This window comes from Physeter macrocephalus, chromosome 6 (assembly GCF_002837175.3).
Source record: "Physeter macrocephalus isolate SW-GA chromosome 6, ASM283717v5, whole genome shotgun sequence".
Lineage (NCBI taxonomy): Eukaryota > Metazoa > Chordata > Mammalia > Artiodactyla > Physeteridae > Physeter > Physeter macrocephalus.
In genome coordinates this window covers 74,455,490-74,476,326 of record NC_041219.1, presented here as the reverse complement: position 1 = coordinate 74,476,326, position 20,837 = coordinate 74,455,490, and the positions used below count along the sequence as shown (strand labels likewise).

At 38.1% G+C, this 20,837-nt stretch overlaps 1 protein-coding gene across 5 annotated transcripts in view; it reads right to left on the bottom strand.

Moving 5' to 3' along the window:
- STK38L (serine/threonine kinase 38 like) overlaps positions 1 to 20,837 on the bottom strand; it is an 83,500-nt gene that overhangs the window by 19,673 nt on the left and 42,990 nt on the right. For 3 of the 5 annotated variants that reach the window (XM_024129326.3, XM_024129329.3, XM_024129328.3), the window contains exons 2-3: positions 7,834 to 7,978; positions 4,046 to 4,097 (exon numbers count right to left, since the gene is read on the bottom strand). In XM_024129326.3, coding sequence (XP_023985094.1) covers positions 4,046 to 4,097; positions 7,834 to 7,967 — 186 coding nt within the window. In that variant the 5' untranslated portion in view covers positions 7,968 to 7,978. Of the gene's footprint in view, positions 1 to 4,045; positions 4,098 to 7,833; positions 7,979 to 9,086; positions 9,214 to 20,837 lie in introns of all 5 variants that reach the window. The other 2 variants (XM_024129327.3, XM_055085518.1) reach the window with 1 other exon arrangement.

Below are 20,837 nucleotides of genomic sequence, written 5' to 3'. Positions count from 1 at the left end.
AACTACTGAAGCCCGCGTGCCTAGAGCCCGTGCTCTGCAACAAGAGAAGCCACTGCAATGAGAAGCCTGCGCACCGCAACAAAGACTAGCCCCCGCACGCCGCAACTAGAGAAAGCCCGCACGCAGCAACGAAGACCCAACGCAGCCAAAAATAAATTAATTTATTTTTTTAAAAAAGAAAGAAATATGCAAGTATGTATCATTAACGCAACGGAATTCTGATACTTCTAACAAAGTTAATCTAAGAGGATAAAATTAGGAAATATGTCTTCAATCTAAATATCTTTAAGCAGCTAAGTCAAGTCACATCAATGGTGGAAACAGTGAAGACCTTCTTTGTTTAAAAATTCCTTTTGAATAATAATGTGGAAAAATGAATTATTAGTAAAACAAAAGGAGAGCTCAAAAGTAGCTTTTCAACTATGTATTTAATTTAAAAAAGGCCACATGGTGGCACTATACCACCATCTTTCAAAACAGCAAAGACCTTTTTAAAATTACATAAATGAGCAAATATAAGAATTTTGAAAGGCATTCTGGACTTAACGACTTTATGGATTATAAAACAGTGTGCAGTTGGATGTAGTTCAGAAACTTGTCTAATCTGAATGGAAAAGATGACCTCATCACAGTTTCATAAATTATGCTCAAAATCAACAGACAAGAGAGACAGCCAAAGAAAATAATGCTTATTAGTATTTGATAGGTTGTGTAGTGCAGAAAAGTAAATGATGTTTATGTAGTTTTGGGGACAGCTATTAAATGGCAAAAAGGGAGATCACAGTGTATGGAATATATAATCCTACAAAAAAGGGAAATCACCTACAACATTGTTATAGTACTTAAAAAAAAAAAAATCTATCCATGATATTAGAGTCACTGTTGTAGTCCAGAGAGAGCTTAAACAAGTTCACATTAAACTCCAAAAAAAAAAAAAAAAAAAAAAAATCGACGAAAAAATCATTGATACATCTGCTCACAACCTGTATAGATTAAGTCACCTTGAAAAACAAATAACATTTTTGCGGTAATCACATTCTTTCCTCTCCAAAGACAACAACAAAAATCTGTGGACAAACTTAACATCTCATGGCTCTCTTGCAGCTTAAACTTGCCCAGTTTGGTTTTCCATTAGAGTAAATAATATTCCATGTTCGATGGGATTTTAAGTGAGATGAAACCAGAAATACGCCATTTTCTTTTCTTTCTCCATTCCTTTTCAAGTTGGTGTTCTTCAAACTCCCAATCTGTAGGGTGCTCAGTTTTTGCAGAAGACACAGCGTACACAGAAGTTTTAAGATAAGAAAGAGGTCAGCTAACAACTTCATCTCAGCATAAATGCTTTTTAAGGCCACGTTATATATGGTTGAGTTTTCACAAATAACTTTCACAAATTATTTCACAAATAACTTTCTATTACAGAATAAATTAAGGATGAATTTATTTTTATAAAACAATTTTACTTTGAAAAGACCCACCCCACATAAAGATAGTTCCAAAATACTGTACATGAGATTAAGAGACCATGTCTATTTTATAGAATGTGACAGCCTGGGACCTAGTATGGGGCCTAACAGGAAGCATTTGTGGAATTCAAATACCTTTACCAAAAATTTTAGATGTTTTATAAATGGTTATAATGGGCCAATGAGCATTTTTAGGGGTAAAATCACCTCACATTTTCTATAAGTTATTTAAGGAGAAACAAAGAAAACAGCTCTAGATGTACTTAGTACTTCCTGGTGTGAATCAGAGATTACAAGCCGGAAGCTACAAGCTGTACTCAACTCACAGATGCATTTGATTTGGGCCCCCAAGTTGTTTTTAAATCACTCTAATGACTTGCCAATATTTTAAAAAGCGAGTGTTTTCATAAAAGTCCAGATTTCCAGCTTCTCTTGGAAAACAGGAACTTGGCCTCACTGGGCCAACGGTGCAGCCCCCTTGGGTGGGCAGCAAGCAGCTCTGGGACCGGTCAGTCCCTACCAAGGCGCCAGTCACCAGGCGACAGGTATAATCGGGCTGGTGCTCTTGTTCTCTTTCAGTAAAGTGAAAAGTGGTATGTCTTTATCAAAAGATAAGCTGTGAGGAGCGAATGAATCTTTCAGAACAAGGCAAAAAAAGAATCTATTTCTTTGTGGAAATGAAAGAAAAATAAGAGTTGAATATGCAAAGTATGTTAGATCAAAAGAATATAACCTAAGACGTCACTATGAAACAAGCGTGGCCAGCTTTTCTCATTTATGTTACCTGCTTGGCCCTTGGACATCTGCTTTCATACAGTTCATTATTAAAGTTCAATAGTCTTCATATATTCATTATTTTGTACATACCTCTTAACGATCATGTAAATTCTACCTATTTCTTTAAGATTCAAATCAATTGTTACTTCTTCCATGAAACCTTTTCTGATCCCCTGAATTAGGGGAAAAAATCTCCATATTTTCAAAGTTTGCCACATTCTATCATGTGTACATATTTTTACACACACATGTAATCTTTCCTTCCAATCTGTAAACTCTTTAGGGAGAGATCCATTGTCCATCTGTTGTTCATTTATTCACCAAACATTTATTCTCGCCCTCTGACAGCCCTGGAGATGTAAGGAGTTTCTACTCTGGGAAGATGGTATTTTAAGGCTGCCACAGGGACAGGAACAGAGTTCTGTCCCAGTGGACATGATGCCTAAAGTGAGATGGAAAGAGTCGTGAAGAATAACGAGACTCAGGCAGGAGGAAGGAAGAGTTCCAAGCAGCCAAAAAAAGCGCGGGAAAAGGTCCACAGGCAAGAGCGTGGAAATGAAAGTAATTTGACATTGTTGGTCAGCCTGGCGGTAGGGTGACAAGAGATGAGGCTAGAGAGAGGGAAGCAGAGGCCAAATCATAAAGGGCCTTGTACACCCATGTTAAAGAGTTAGCCTTGGGCTTCCCTGGTGGCGCAGTGGTTGAGAGTCCGCCTGCCGATGCAGGGGACACGGGTTCGGGCCCCGGTCTGGGAAGATCCCGCATGCCGCGGAGCGGCTGGGCCCGTGAGCCATGGCCGCTGAGCCTGCACGTCCGGGGCCTGTGCTCCGCCACGGGAGAGGCCACAGCAGTGAGAGGCCTGCGTACCGCAAAAAAAAAAAAAAAAAAAAAAAGAGAGCCTTATCCCAAGAGTACCTGGGAGCCAGTGTAGGGTATTAAGCAAAAGAGTGACATGGTCAAATCTGGTTTTTGACAGATAACCCTGGTTGAAGTGTGTAGAAAAACTGGGAGTGGGAATGTGGCTGAGAATGGAGGAAGAGAGACCAGTTGGGGGCAGTGATTCTTCAGGTGAAATACACGGTAGTTTAAACCACTGGGTTCATGGCACCAGACTAGTGAACTGGGTGGTTTTAAGAAATATTTAGGAAAAATTTAAGGAAATTTGGCAACTGATCAATTATTCTTGAAGCCCTCTTTTCTTATTCCTCACACTAGATACTATTCACCGAATATATATATGTTCTTGGAATTAAAAAAAAAAAAAGCTGCCCCCTTGCAAAGATTTCCATCACAGCAACAAAGTAAGAAGCCCACGTTCAGATATGAAACCTACATTATCTACGTTATAAAATCATCTGATATCATTACAAGAAAAAGTCACTGGGGTTGCTTTCATACAGTAGTTTTTCCCCCTTTTACTGAGATATAATTGACATGTAACATTGTGTAAGTTTTAAGGTATACAATGTGATGATTTTTTTTTTTTCTTTTTTGGCCATGCCACTCGTCTTGGGCTTGCGGGATCTTAGTTCCCCTGACCAGGGATCGAACCCGGACCCCCTGCAGTGGAAGCGTGGTGTCCTAACCACTGGACCACCAGGGAAGTCTCTACAATGTGATGATTTGATACAGGTATATACTGTACATTGTGAAATGATGACCACAATAAAGTTAGTTAACACATCCATTACCTCACATAACTATATATTTTTTTTGTAGTGAGAGCATTTAAGATTTAGCAACTTTCAATTATGTAAGAGAGTATTGTTAACTAGAGTCATAGTAATTACAGCTTACGTTACCTCTTCATCTGCTAATCCTTCTTCTTCCATAGCCACTTCTAATTTCTTCTGCCTTTTCAAAAAAAATTATTTAAATTTTAATATGTACCTAAGTATTCCCATTTAAGAAATGTACATTTATTTTTTCAAGTTTACACTCAGTTTGCCATGCTAAAAAAATCTTTCAAGTTGAATCAAAATCATCACTAAGAATAGTGACTAATATATATAAATATATATGCACATATAAATATTTCTTTCTCAAAATATAAATACAGTCCAGAATTAGCTGCCTCATACTAGCCAAATGAATAATTTACTTCTAAAGCTGCCTAAATGAATCATTAGCAAAGGTGACTCATGTTCTAATACAGAAAACTGTTATCTAATGTTCAAATCTCCAAAATCATTAACATTTATCAGAGTTTATACTAGATGTATAAAAAGGTAACTACAGTGACTAAAAGTAAAAATTTTTAAGGTGGATATCCCTGTGCTTGAACCTTGTTTTTTTTAACACTTATTAGCTAAAGGAGCTTGTCTAAGTGCTTCACTTAAACACTAAACTTGATTTTCCTAATTAATCACAGAAAGGTGTTCAGTGCAATTAAGTATATTTTATTCTAATTCTTGGAAAATTGGAAAGTCATATACGTACATTAAAAAATAACCCATTAACTACCAGAACATTTGCTTTTCTAGGTATAGCCAAGTTCAGTTCTTCAATATTTTAAAATGCACCCTTAAAGTTACTTAAGCTACAGGTGAGGGGGGTGATGGATGAAATAACTAGTAACCAGAGAGGTAGCTGTGGTACACATTTTGCAACTCATTTCCAAGTGACTATTAGTATTTTATTTCTATGGTATTGCTCTTTTTCCTAAAGATAAACCTGGGAGAGCTCTTCCTAATTAGTTTTGGAGCATCCCAGACAAAGACTAACTTTCAAGGATTTATCCAAATGGGTATAAGGGCTGAGGATTGAAACCATCATACAAATCTTTTGGCATTTGTTGTTTATGACAATATGTTCAAAGATAAGCTCTTTCCTAAACCACTGTTCAGATCCTTTTTATTTCTTATGGAAAATTCATAACAAAAATACCTAAAGCCTGTTCATAAATCAGCACCTAAAAGTATATCCTTCACTGACTTTCTCAATTCTAGTAATAAGCACCTACCCTGATGCTAATCACACTGATTTTTATCTTTTTTTACACATTATTCACCCAACCCCAACCCTTCCAATGGACTAAGTTCCTAATGCTGGATTCTGTGCCTGCCATCAGGCACCTCCAGGCGCCACAGAGCTGCTTGTTGAATGATTTGAGTTTTCTTCTCTGCAGGAAGAATCCAAAGAGTAAGAGGACCATTAACCCAGGAGGACTATCAATATACAAACAACTTTATTCTTCTGGCAAATCCCTACTGTCCCCTTTCCTCAATCCTTGCTAAAGCTAATATTTCAGAAAATTATCCCTCCTTCTGGGGAGACATGCAATAACTTTTATTCATTTCCATACCTAAATGAGAAGACCCATGGACTTCTCTTGTACCTTTCTAAAAATGGCTTTCCTTCTAAAATGATCTTATGCTTTGTTCTGATTCGTACTTTATTTGTCTTATGCATTTATCCAGTTAATTAAGCCTTAAAAATTCATCACATGTTTCTTAAAGTATAAGCTTCTAGAAAATAGCTGACTATTTAATTTGACTTCCATGGCACCACCATGCTTTTTTTTTTTTTTTAATAACAGTAGATACTTTTATTCCTATTTTCCTTTGTTTGGGAACAGAGGGCAAAACTGAATTATTTTAAGGTTTCAGCAATAAAAGACAATGAACCTTTAAAATTCTGATGAATAACTTGAGTGACTGTCAAAAAAATATAGGTCTTTCCTTCCTTGGTTCTCTTTTACTTTATTCAGTCTCCCTTGATGATCTGCTCACTTCCAGAGACTTTCATTACATTTACAATTAGTATAATTTCTTACATGTTTGGATTTATTTTTAATTTATGGTTTATTATTTATTTATGGTTTATTTATGGTTTATTATTTCTAATTTAAAATTCCTAATTTCTACTTGTGCCTGCCTTTTGGTATTTCAGTTTTTCTTTTTCCCTTGGCTTCTTCTGAACTTATTTTTCCCCCATCCATTTTTTTTCCTTCTATTAGTTTGAAAGTTACAAACTCTATTTTTATTCTTTTAGTGGCTACCCTAGAAATTACATGTACACTTAATTTGTCAAAGCCTTAAATTAACCAATCTTTACCCCTTTCTGTGTTGTATCCCTATCCTTAGAGACACACTGATCTCTAAGAACAATTTAATTCCACTTACTTCCCTCTTGACTGACAGTCTACTGCAGGAAAATATATATTTTTAAATACATATGGCATTATCATTATTGTTGATTTTTCTTACACAGTCAATTTTGGCTGAGATTTAGCCACATATTTACATTTAGATCTTCTGAATGTGATCATTTTCCTTCTGCCTAAGTTGAATCTTTTGGAATTTCTGCTATGGCAAACTCTTAGTTCTCTTTCCCCTCTTCCTTTAGTAAATTTGATCAAAGATATGTTTGCTCTCCTCACTCTTCTCCACGTTTCTTAGCTCTCTCTTATATTTCCTCACTCTAAGTTGACTTTTGAATAGTTACTGAAGTTGCATTTTCTAGTTCTAATTCTCTCCCCAGCCACGTCTAATCTGTAGTTGGACCTGCCCAAAAGTATGTTCAAAACCAGATTCTTCCCCTCGAGTTCTGTTTCACTAAGTTGTACCACTTTCTGGTTGCCCAGGTGTGAAATTTCCGAGCCAGCATGGACTAATTTCTCTCACATTCCATATTTGGGTAGTTTCCATGTTTTGTCTGTCCTTCTCACTCAGCTCTGCCCTACTGTTGTTGTCATAATCCCACAGCAAGCCTCCTTTCCACGGGCCTGGACTCCAGCGCGGCCGCCTGTCCTGTTTTCAGCCCCTCCTCCCACAATCCACTCTGTACATCACAACTAAAGTAATCTTCCAGAGAAACACCTGTGATCATTTAAATCTTCTGTTCAAGAGTTTTCAAGGCTCTTTACTACCATGAAAATAGCTCCACTACAAAGCATCCAAGGCTCTCAGGAAACGGTAAAAATCCAGCTTGAGTTAAACTGGACAGTGCCTGACCTGGCAGTAAAGGTGCTTTCTTCTGTCTGATATGCTTCCTCCTGCTCTTTAACCTCTTTCTTCTCCCTTTTATGTGTATATAAATAGTACTCTTCCTTAGGAGCTCTGTTTAAATGCCACCACCACTTATGAAGCCTTCCCAGTTGCCTTAGTCAAAGACAATCTCCCCCTTCTCTGCCCTTCTCAAAGGGCATACTTTTCACCCTTTCATGTAATATTCATGTGCATTATCTCCTTTACTATACGTTTCCTGAAGGCAAAATAACGTCATTCATTCTTTTTATAATTCTCCCATTTCCACTGATATACACACAACACTACAAATGTTTCTGGATTAAAGGCAGTCATTAAGTAGCCCTCTCAAAGAAAGTATAAAAAAAAAGAAAGTATAAAGATATACCATAATTTCATGGTTAGAAACGTTTTGTTTAAAACATCAATTGACATGTGATGTAAGTATATGGGTGCCCAGGACAAGACACTATTCTCTGAAAATAAAACAAGGAACCAGGTATACTGTCAGCATACAGGGACCCACAATATTTATATTATTCATGGACAACATGCTTACACCCCACTTGCAGTATAACAGCTTATTTAACTACACAGAAAATTGTGACCAGCCTTTACTATACCTGGTTTCTCTCTCTTCATGCTGTAAAATTAGGTTGCTGTAAAAATTCTCCAGCGTGAGCTTGGCCACAGTCACCCTTTCCCGGGTATGGTTGCTCATAGGAGAGGTGGTTGTGGTCCCTGCCGTCATTGCCATAGTAACAGAAACTAGAACAACACAGAGACACAAATTACTCAATAGAAAGAAAACTTTCTACCCCTTTTAACAAACTCTAGAAATGGTTTAATTTCTACTAGGCAACAACATTTTACCCTAACAGTTAAGACATTCAAATGAAACTCAAATGCCTGTAGGAACCAGGCAGGAAACAAAAATGTATGAATCAAGCCAGGTGACAACATGGAAGTTTTATGGCTTTTCCTGGACAATGTTTGTCTACTTAAAGCCAACTTTAAAAACCACTGAGCCAGTCAAACAAAGTGCTGGTTTAAAGAAGATAATGTGGGGACTTTCCTGGTGGTCCAGTGGTTAAGACTCCGCACTTCCACTGCAGGGAGCACGGGTTCGATCCCTGGTCAGGGAACTAAGATCCCACATGCCACGCGGTATGGCCAAAAAAAGAAAAAAAAGAAGATAATGTGGACAATTAGACAAGATAAGGAATGTAAGACTGAACTCTGGTGGCTGCTATAGGTGGGCACTGACCCTAAGAGACTTACCTACCATAGTCCACATCTAGACCAAAAAAAAAAAAAAACCCCACAAAAAACAAACAAAAAACCTAGAATGGTTCCATACATTAAAGAGGTTTTTGCTTATCTGGATGGGAATCATAACAGACTATCCTAGAGGAGATCCAGATTGCCAGGGTGACCATCCAATGTTGCAATCTTAGCTGAAAAGTATTCTTCCAAATCTGCCCCCTACTCCCCAACACCTACCTCTCTTTAACTACATAAAGACAGAGCCCTGGATATTGACCTGAACTGGGCTATACTCCAGGGATAATGGAAGGAACCAAGACCTTTCTCGTTCTTCATGTGAAACACGTCAAATACAGGTTGAAAGTAAACAATTTAACTACGGCAAACTCCCAGGTCCACTGTTGTCTTAGTGGGTTTATACCTCAATTTACTGCTTGAGCCTCATTATGTCTAAAATTGCATCTATTATTTTAACATCATAAACTTGTTCCTCTGCTGACTACTATAAATCTTTTTCTAACAAGAAGCTGATCGCATTAACTTGTTTAAATTGTTCATGGCACGTACAGCAAGTCAAATTAGCTTAGCAAGATAAACAAAGAAAACTCACGAACGCGGAGTGCTGGTATCTAACAGAAACTTGATGAGAGTTTATTCATTAACTTCCCCCTTTTCTTGCCTGAGGATTTAAGGCAGTGGCACTTCTGGGCATGACTGCATTTCTTCCTCACAGCAGCCTGGTAGAGAAAGGAAGTGAAGCTTGGACAAGCCACACAGCTGGTGAGCTGCAGAGTCCAACCCCACCCAAGTGCTGTCTCCAACTCGCCCTTCTGGCCTTATCTGCTGCCCTTCCTCACCACTCACTCTTCTCCCAACATACTTGGCCCTTTCATGCCTCCAAGCCCTCACATGACCTATTCCTGAACGCAGTTATGTCCTACACTCTATATGCAGGCATCCTGCTGATCCTTTACAGCCCAGTTTGTCTGAAGCCTTACTGCGGTGACTTCTCTAAGGTTCCCTGCCAGAAGAGACATCGATGGACCAGAAGGGGCCAAATGGCATTCTTTCAAGTGTGCTCTCTACCATTTGTAACAAATACTCCCAGGACTGGTGCTGATCACTTCACCTGCCTATCCCACTAAACTAGGAACACCTCTGGGCAAGAACTTTTTCTGAATCATTTTTGAGTGTTCACCTTGATAGCACCGTACTGCACACACAGTAGGCATTATTGAGTGAAGGAGTCCACCTATCAAATGGCGGGGGGAGGGGGCGGTATGGGAGGAGAGTTGAAAAAATTAGCAAAAACTGCCTATAAAGGTTGGCAACTGTGGAAAAAGAAACTTACTGAACCTTGGAGTCAGATATTTAGAGTTCTAATCCAGGTCCTGCTGCTAACGGATCACATGGTCTTATGCAAATCACCAGAACGCTCTGAACTCAAGTCACTTTCCGGCCCAGACAGGAATTACGGTACTTGCTCTGCCTCGTTCACAGGCCTACTCTAAGGCTATCTGAGATAATATAACCCAGAAATTATACAAATGTAAGACATTATTTTAGGCATCTAGTTTAATTTTTTAATGTGCTTTAATAATAGTGAGCATTATTTTTTAAACAGTAATAAAAATAAGCTCAAGAATTATTCTGGCCAAGTGATTTTCAAGCACTAAGCTTGGAATGCTACCTAAGGCAATGCTGCCATACCATCTTCGGAAATCTCAACTGGGTTCGTGTTTTATGTTTCAGGATCAGATGCAGAAAAGTCAAAGAAAGGAAAAGAGGGAATGGGATTGTATATAGCAAACATCCCAAATCATGTTTGCTAACTGGGATTTGGGGATTTGGTGAGGAGGGGGGAGCTGGGAGGATGGACTAGAAGTGGAGGAATTCAAATAAATTTAGGAAATCCAGATTATACAAAGTTTCTTACTGCAAGACTTCCTGGCATCGTTAATATGTATCCTGAATCCTCAAAAGAGGGTTAGGTATATACATTTGCAATAGTATTCTAGGGAGCCTCTTTAGGCATATAAAATTTAAATTTATAGATAGTTATCTTTAAACACTGGTAAAAAAGTGCCTGCTACTCTTTTTCAATATCTGGGGGAGGGGGACTTAGAAACTCCAAGGAAGAGTAATTAATACCTAGACATTTTAGAGTGCTTTCTGATTTGTCCAGAGTATCTGTACCTGATAGAGAATTTTCAGATTGGTTTGCCAATTTGCAGGAGGAAAAAAGGTCAAGACCCAACTATAGTTGTCTACAGTTTCCTTTCAAAAAGTGAATGGTAAAAAGACTAACAAACAAAGCCATGCCCCTTGAAAAAAAGCACAAAGAAATAACACATCAGTAATATTTGTAGAAGTTGGAAAGAAAGATGTATGATGAACTCAGGGTGTAGCCTTGGAAGGCAGCTGACACGCTGCTCTGCTCTGTCTGGCAAGAAGCAAGGTCTGGCCTTCAGCTGCCAGCGTCCCAGGACAAGGGAATTCTGGAAGCTCCTTTATCCTCGCAAAGTTCACAAGAGACTGATACACAAGACATAATGGCAATTTGCTGATTCACACAATAAGAAACTGAGGAACACGAAACAGATACTTGTATCTCTGGGCAAATGTGCTCCGTCCTTGTAGACAAACTGGATGTACAGACTGAAGAAGACTGCTTGGTAAGCATGGCATCAAAACAGAGAACTGTTATGCAATTTAACTGCTTAATGGCATGAGGATAAGGTGGAATCTTAAAAAAAAAAAAGATCGATTGCTATCCTGCCCAGGACACCTCTGCCCACTTCAAAGTGGCTAGAAGAGATGGCCAATATTAAGCCCTACTACTGACCGGGCTTTCCCAGATGATGCAAAATTGGGGGGGCTAGCAGTGGGCAGAAATATTACTGAGAAAAACTTGGGGGGAAATTTTTGTGAAACATAAAAAAGTTAGGGAATTGAAAACAATTCCAAACTACAGAAATTGTTTACATTAACAGTACAGAAATAAATATGAAATTGTTTTAGATAAAGATTTTTGAACCTGAGGTCTTTATAAAAGAGGGGTAAAGAAAAGATCAGGTTTCTCCCATATAAAGACGTAATGAGTTTATAACTCCAAGATTCAGAAGTGGATATCGACTAATGAAAAACAACTTCCAAACACTATATAATTTAACCATCATCACTATGGTCTTTCCATTCTAGTTATACATACATGCAAGTGTGCAAGCCCTGTTTAAAAACAAAATCAGAGCAAAACCTATGTCTATTCATCTTTGTAACGGAAGTATTACAGCACCTGGCAAAGTGCTGAGCACACAGTCGGCATTCTGTAAATGACGATGAGTAACTGAACTCAAATTTAATGGATTGTAAATTATATATGTCCCATATCTAATAATTTCCTTTGGATTAAAAACTACAGAATCACTTACTGTTATGTTAACCTTCAGAGAGACAAATCCTACTTGAGAGATACAACTACAGAAAAAGCCAAAAATCCCACCCTCAGTCTTGACTGAATAACATCTTTTAGAGATTAGCTTAAAAAAACAAGAAAAAATTATTACTCTCTAACCAGACACAAACAGGCTTTATAAAACTCAAATTAAACATAACTAAGAACAGAAGTGACCAAATTATTAAAAAGAATGATCTGGATGACTGGCACTTATTATACTGCAGATTTATTCCTCTAATGGATTTCCCACTGTTCTTTGTCTTTTACTAAAGCCCTTTCTTTAGCCAGAAAAAGAACAGGATACAATTTGCAAGTCTAGAATTCCTGGACTGATAAAAACAACACTAGGTGCCCTTGGATTTCCTGTTCATGTGTTTTCTCCAGACTCCCCTATTCATTAATGGAGACTCTACCAGTCGTTGAGTCCAGCATTCTTTCGTGTTTATCAAGCCTGGGGAAAGGAGATAACAAATCTGGCACTCAGGCCATCTATAAATACATGTAGTGTCTCCGAGCATTTGCCATCACACTTCTAAAATAGGAAAACAGAGCTGCTTTACCTGACTGGTAAAACACTATTTAACCGATGATTTCACCTTAGTTTCCTCATACTATATTTCAGAGTATCATTAATGCCTTAGGGTATAAAAATTTTCCTAGATTCATCATTAGTTGCCACCATAGTGTCCTAGGCTGCAACAGGTCCTCAGGTTGGACACTGTGTCCGCTGGGTCCCTAATGATAACAGAGCAGCCACAGCTTCTTTCCTCTATGAGGTACAATCCGAAGAGCAAGAAATTCACAGTCAGATGAGAGTTCAAGTCCCAGCACTAACTTTTACTAGTTGTATTATTTCCAACCAACATTTACTGCAGATATACACTACCTTCCAGCACTGCACAAAGTACTAAGACTGATAAAATACAGTCCCTGCCCTTAGGGAGTTCACAATCCTACGGGGACACAAGGGAAACTCAAGGAAAAGTGTAGTCAGAGGTTTAAGAGAGGAGGAGATGCCTGAATTCAATCTTGTTGGTGGGTTGGGAAGGATAAGAGTTCACAAATCAGACGGCCAGGGCAGAAGAGGAAGAGGTGAAAGGGTGTGAAATCAACTGACACACTTGAGTGTAGAGAAGGGCTTGAGTATACATTTGGTGAAACAGCCAAAGATGAAGGTGGAAAGTCAGGAATCATGATAAAATACCTTTTATGCCATGTTAAAAAATTATCCTGAGTATAAATGGGAGTCATTTAAGGCTTTTAATTAAGTGAAGAACTAACAGCCAATAAAGAACATTAATTGAGTGCGTAGCCCAGTACAAGAACTTTTCTAAAAATGTTACATGTTTTAATACTTTTAATCCGCCTAACCACCCCTAAAATTCTATCTGATTGGCACTTCGGATAGATTATGCTAGCACAGGGAAGATGGCAAGAAGGCTGGGAGTAGACTAGACTCGAGGAGTGTAAATCAGGTTAGGGGACTCAGTAATAAACACTCAGGGGTTACAAACTGGTGGCCTGCAGCCATATTTTGTGCGACTTGCACTATGATTCAGAAAGTAGAAGGTTTCACGTAAAAATCCAGATTTCTGGTTCCTCTCCAAAAATCAAGTCTGTCAAATTTGAACCCATGTTCCTGCCTGCAAGTAGGCAGCAAGGACAGAAGAAGCAGGCCCCTTGCAAGCCGCATCCTGCCAGAGTCCGCCAACTTTCTTCCCTCAGGCCCAGCCTCCTTCACTCCTTGCATTACCTGCCTGCTTCCGTAAGCATTTGAGATTCCAGTCCTGGTTTAGTGCAGAATAATAAGGGCCCAATTTCACAAAGTAGCAGAAGAGATTAAAAGAAGGGCTCAGATACTCAACTGAAAACACTGAAATCTATCATTCAATTTCAGATTTGGATGACTGGGTAAATGTTGATATCATTAGTAAGAATAGGAAGTATAAGAAGAGCTAACGGTGGGGAACGAAAATAAGTTCAAGGCTGATCCTGAGTTATTTCACCAGACACAGGATCCATGTCTCTAAAATGGATATAAACCATGCCAGCCTTATAGAGTTGATGTGATGCTCCAATGATGGCAGAGCACAGTGATGAAGGCCCAGATTGCTAGGTCTGAATTCTGGCTCAGACACTCACTGGCTGTGTGAGTTTAGGCAAATTACTTAAACTTTCTGTGCTTCAGTTTCCTGTTGACTAAAATAAAGATAATGATGGCCAACTTGTGTACATGCTTATTACGTTAATGCAAGACTTACAGGAATCATGGAAGTTAATATTTATAAAAGACTTAGAACGGTGCCTAGCACAGAGAAATGTCATGTGTTTGATAAATCAATATATAAATGAGAAAATATTTTAAACACATCTGGCTCATTTTTTTTTTTTTTTTTTTTTTGCGGTACGCGGGCATCTCATTGTCGTGGCCTCTCCCGCTGCGGAGCACAGGCTCCGGACGCGCAAGCTCAGTGGCCATGGCTCACGGGCCCAGAAGCTCCGCGACATAAGCATCTTTTGCAGGCAAGATCTAATGCATTACTAGACAGCTATAGCGATAGAAAATTTAATTTTGTAAATATATTTAAGAATAGATGGCTTCTTTCTGAATATTTTTGAGAAAAATGGGGTACTACCTTACCTAAACATTAAGATCTGTAAACAGGCCAGTTTTTAGATAAAATTACTACTACTTTGTTTGGCAAATTTAATTCAGTTTAATTTAGCTTAATTGTTTACATTTACTTCATAAACACTTTCCCTTCTCAAGTTAAAAAAAACAACGTGCAGAGGGATTTTTAGTAATTATTCGGATCAACATACTTAAAGAGTCTGCTATTAACAGTATTACTATAGCTAAATAAGCTTTTGGGAGCTCAACCTTTGAACTATATTTTGGTCAGCAGGAAAAAATGCCTCTTTGTAAAACAGGTTTGAAAATAAAAATGATAATGTTGATTTCAGCACCACTGTGCCATCACCACCAGGCTTATGACACATAGAAAGCAAGGACAACTGTCTGTATGAATTCGCTCCTCTGGACTAGTGAACAGGACACACACCAAATGGAGCGAGTCACATTAACTAATGAAAAACAAAAGCTCTTGGCACTAAACACAGTAAATAGATTATAAGTAGAGTGGATGTCTGTTGTCTCAGGAGAATCACTACAGCCCGTGCTCCGCAACAAGAGAAGCCACCGCAATGAGAAGCCCGCGCGCTGCAACGAAGAGTAGCCCCCGCTCGCCGCAACTAGAGAAAGCCCACGCGCAGCAACGAAGACCCAACACAGCCAAAAATAAATAAATAAAATTTATTTTTAAAAAATTTTAAAAATAAATAAATAAAAACTAAACTACCTCAGCTGAAATGACGAACAACTTAGATACTGATAATTTAGCACCAGAATGGTAAAACAAACAAACAAACCTTTTAGATAGTAGAGGCATCCCTAAAAGAATTTTAGATCAAGTTCTATTAATTGGTACCCTCATAAACACACACAGGAACATACTCGCCTTTATTAGACTAAAAGAGGAAAAAAAAAAAATCACCATTTGCAAGGCAAGAAGTGGGGGGCATGGGGGGAAGGGGGGAGGGGGAGAGTAAGGGAGGACCAGAGTGAGGACTTCAAAGCTATTTGTAATGGAGAATTATGCAGAAGCAAAACAACAAAAATAAAATGGGAAAAAAACAAGGATTAATAGATTATAACTATAAAAATATATCCTTATTAATATTTTATTTACATATAGAATTCATATATGTAGAAATTATAGAATTTACAAACATGAAGTTAGTAGCCTAGAGAAGTTCTTGGAGACCGAGAGAGCATGAGAGGGGGTGAGGGGTTACGAGTGATCTGGAGGCTTCTGGGCTCCCAGACTTAAGCTGTGGCTCTGAATTGGGAGGTGGAGGAGTAAGATGAACAAAGACATTGAATGCGCCAAGAGAACTACCCCTCCCTGTGCCTTGTCAGACGGTCATGCTCCCATCTACTTCCAATACCCAACAACATGAGTTCTCTGTTTTTCGCCTCTGTTATAAAGAATATGGGTCACTGAAAGTAAGACAATGATTTTCTAAATAAAGTGTTCAACCTGAAGGTTAAAATTTATGCTTTAAAAGGTTAATTTTAAAGATAGACATTTAGGGCTTCCCTGGTGGCGCAGTGGTTGCGCGTCCGCCTGCTGATGCAGGGGAACCGGGTTCGCGCCCCGGTCTGGGAGGATCCCTCGTGCCGCGGAGCGGCTGGGCCCGTGAGCCATGGCCGCTGAGCCTGCGCGCCCGGAGCCTGTGCTCCGCAACGGGAGACGCCGCAACAGAGGGAGGCCCGCATACCACAAAAAAAAAAAAAAAAAAATAGACATTTAGAAATGGAAAAATAATCCTGCTCACAAAAGTAGCAAGGAGGAGGAGAGGGAGAACAACATTCATAAAATCCCTGGGCTTCCCTGCTGGCGCAGTGGTTGAGAATCCACCTGCCAATGCAGGGGACAGGGGTTCGTGCCCCGGTCCGGGGAGATCCCACATGCCGCGGAGCGGCTGGGCCCGTGAGCCACGGCCGCTGAGCCTGCGCATCCGGAGCCTGTGCTCCGCAACGGGAGAGGCCACAACAGTGAGAGGCCCGCATACCGAAAAAATAAAAAAATAAAATAAAATCCCTGGAATAACCTTGATCCAAAACAAAACAAACAAACAAAAAAAACTGTTGGCTTTTTAATGAAGAAATCTCATCATAGATCGGGGAAGGAAGGGAAGAATTATTCAATTAATGTGTTGGGACAACTGGTTATCTATTTGGAAACAAAAGCAAGTCAGATGTTCATTTCACTCCAAAGATCAAAATAAATTTCAAGTGGTTCAAAAGGGTGAACATAAAAACTAAAGGAAAAAACAGAAAGGAAGGAAAAAGAAAGGGAAGGGAAAGAAAAGGATGGAAAAGAACAGCAAATAAAAGTAAAAGGAAAAATTAAACTTCAAGAGAATAAGATGAATAACTGATCTTTTAAAGGAAAAGGACTGTCTTAAAAGGAAATCATCACAATGAAAATAGTGCTAGGAATCATTACAGAAAAATTTGGAATATACATATATGTATGTCAAACAAGATTAAAGGATAGTATTTTAAGCGAAATTGCAAAGTAACAGTATATATTAAACGCCTTTGTTAAAAATACCTTATACCCATGTTAAAATAACAAATTATATTTCTTAAAACATATATAAAGTTCGTAACAGCTTTTATAACATTAAAGTTGTAAAGAGACAATAAAAACGTTACTAGTAAGTGGCTAATACTGATTGACAAATATATATAAGTAAAAGTAGCTAACAAACATATGAAAAATATTCAATTTTACCAATAAATCACAGACATGGAAACTTTAAAATAATGCAATCTATTCCCTACCTGAAAGTAGCCACAATTTGGGGGAAAACCTTCTTGGTGGGGTCCAGTCTATCATCAGACATCTTTCTACACATCATCTGTGTTCATGTGTATGTTTTTCTAGCTTTATTGACATATAATTTATATATAAGATGGTGTAACTTTGAGATGTACAACGTAATGATTTCATATATGTATATATTCAGAGGCAATTATCATAATGTTAGTTAACACATCCATCACCTCATATAGTTACAATTTTTTTGTGTGTCTAGTGAGAACTTTTAAAATCCACTCTCCTAGGGCTTCCCTGGTGGCGCAGTGGTTGCGCGTCCGCCTGCCGATGCAGGGGAACCGGGTTCGCGCCCCGGTCTGGGAGGATCCCACATGCCGCGGAGCGGCTGGGCCCGTGAGCCATGGCCGCTGGGCCTGCGCGTCCAGAGCCTGTGCTCCGCAACGGGAGAGGCCACAACAAAGGGAGGTCCGCCTACCACCAAAAAAAAAAAAAAAAAAAAGAAAAAAAAAGAAAATCCACTCTCCTAGCAACTTTCAAATATACAATACTTACAAATACTTTCAAGTAACAGTATAATATTGTTAACTATAGCCACCATGTTGTACATTATATCCCCAGAAGTTATTCATCTTAAAACTGGAAGTTTGTAAGTGAAGTCAGACAGAGGAAGACAAATATCATATGATATCGCTTATATGTGGAATCTTTATGTGGAATCTTAAAAAAAAATGATACAAATGAACTTACAAAACAGAAACAGACTCACAGACTTAGAGAAGTACTTATGGTTACCGGGGGGAAGGGTGAGGGGGAGGGATAGATTGGGAGTTTGGGATTGACATGTACATACTGCTATAATTAAAATAAAATGCCTTTCCATGAAAAAAAAAACAAAACGAAACTGGAAGTTTGTACACTTTGACCACCTTCACCTACTCCCCCTCTCCACCCCATCCTCACCTCTGGCACACTGCAATCACCAAGCTGCTCTCTGTTTCTATGAGTTTCAGTTTTTTTATATTCCACATCTAAGTGAGATCATACAGTATTTCTTTCTCTGTTTGACTGATTTCACTTAGCATAATGCCCCCAAGGTCCATGCGTGTTGTCACAAATGGCAAGATTTCCTTTTTCGTGGTTGAATAATATTCCAGTGAGGTGTGTGTGTGTGTGTGTGTGTGTGTGTGTGTGTGTGTGTGTGTGTGTGTGTACCATTTTCTTTATCCATTCATCCATTAATGAGCAGTTAGATTGTTTCCATGTCTTGGCTATTATAACATGAGGGTGCAGCAGTATCTCTGAAAGTAACTTTATTTCCTTTGGATAGATACCAGAAGTAGAATTGCCAGACCATATGGTAGTTGTATTTTTAATTTTTTGAGGAACCTCCATACTGTTTTCCATAGTGGCTGTACCAATTTACATTCCCACCAGTAGTGTACAAGAGTTCCCATTTGTCCACATCCTCAATAACACTTATCTCTTGTCTTTTTGATAATACCCTTTATAACCAGTATAGAGTGATATCTCATTTTGATTTGCATTTCTCTGATGATTTGTGATGCTGAGTACCTTTTCATGTAACTGTTGGCCATCTGAATCTCTTCTTTGGAAAAATGTTTTTTCAGATCCTTTGCCCATTTTTCTATTGGATTGTTAATTTGCTACTGAGTTGTATGAGTCCCTTGTATATTTAGGATATTAATTTGGGAGATTTTTGATTACTGATTCAATCTCCTTGCTCATTACTGGTTTGTTCAGATTTTCTGTTTCTTCACGATTCATTCTTGGTAGGTTGTATGTTTTTAGGAATTGATTTCTTCTAAGTTGCCTAATTTGTTGGCATGTAATTGTTCATAGTAGTCTCTTATGATCCTTTGTATTTCTGTGGTATCAGGGTAATATCTCCTCTTTCAATTATAATTTTATTTATTTGGGTCCTCTTTCTTTCCTGGTTAGTCTAGCTGAAGGTTTCTCAATTTTGTTTTTTCAAAGAATCAACTCTTAGTTTTGTTCATCTTTTCTATTGTTTTCCTATTCTCTATTTCACTCATTTCTGCTTTGATCTTTATTATTTGCTTCCTTCTACTAACTTTGGGCTTAGCTTGTTCTTTTTCTAGTTCCTTGAGGTGTAAAGTTACATTGCTTATTTGAGAGCTTTCCTTTTTCTTAATGTATGCTTTACATTTATCACTATAAACTTCCCTCTTAGAAGATTTTGCTACATCCTGCAAGTTTTGGTTTGCTGTGTTTTCATTTTCAATTGTTTCACATTTTAAAAATTTCTCTTTTGATTTCTTCTTTGATCCATTAGTTGTTCATGACTGTGTTATTTAATTTCATGTATTTGTAAATTTTCCAGCTTTCCTCCTGTTATTATTTCTAGTTTCATACTGTTGTGGTCAGAAAAGATACTTGATGTGATCCTTATCTTCTTGAATTTGTTGAGACTTGTCTTGTAGCCTAACACATGATCTCTCCTAGAAAATGTTCCATGTTCACTTAAGAAAAATATACGCATTCTGCCGCAATGGGATGGAATGTTCCGATTTTGCCTGTTAGATCTATTTGGTCTAATTCAAATCTGCTGTTTCCTTATTGATTCTCTGTCTGAATGATCTATCCATTATTGAGGGGGGTATTAAAGTCCTCAATTATTATTGTATGGCTGTTTATTTCCTCTTTTCATTGTTAGTATTTGCTTTATGTATTTTGGTGCTCTGATGTTGGATGCACAATTATTTACAATTGTTCTATCTTCTTGATGAATTGACCCCTTTATCATTATATAATGACCTTCTTGTCTCTCTTGACTATTTTAAGCTTAAAAGTCTATTTTGTCTGATATAACTATAGCTCCCCCTGCTTTCTTTTCGTTACCATTTGCTTGAAATAACTTTTTCCATCCCTTCACTCTCAGTCTATGTGTGTTCTTGAAGTGAGTGTCTTGTAGGCAGCACATTATTGGATCTTCTTTTTTTTATCCATTCAGCCTTTCTATGCCTTCTGATTAAGAATTTAATCCAATTATGCTTAAAGTAATTATTGATAGGTTAAGACTTACTATTGCCTTTTTATTGTTTTCTGACCGTTTTGTAGATCCTTTGTTCTTTGCTTCTTCTCTTGCTACCTTGTTTTGTGAATGATTACTTTTTGTGGCAGAATGCTTTGACTCCTTTACTCTAGTCTTTTGTGAACCTACCACAGAAAGTTCTTCCTTTGTGGTTACCATAAGGCTTACATAAAACATCCTATTTTAAGCTGATAACAACTTAACTTCAATAGCATATAGAAACTTTATATATTTAATCCTCTGCCCCTCACATTCTAGGTTATTGCTGTTACAATTTACATCTTTTCAATATTGTGTATCCAATAACAAATTATTGTAGTTATGGCTATATTTAATAAGTTTGATTTTTAACTTTTTTTTTTTTTTTTGCGGTACGCGGGCCTCTCACTGTTGTGGCCTCTTCCGTTGCAGAGCACAGGCTCC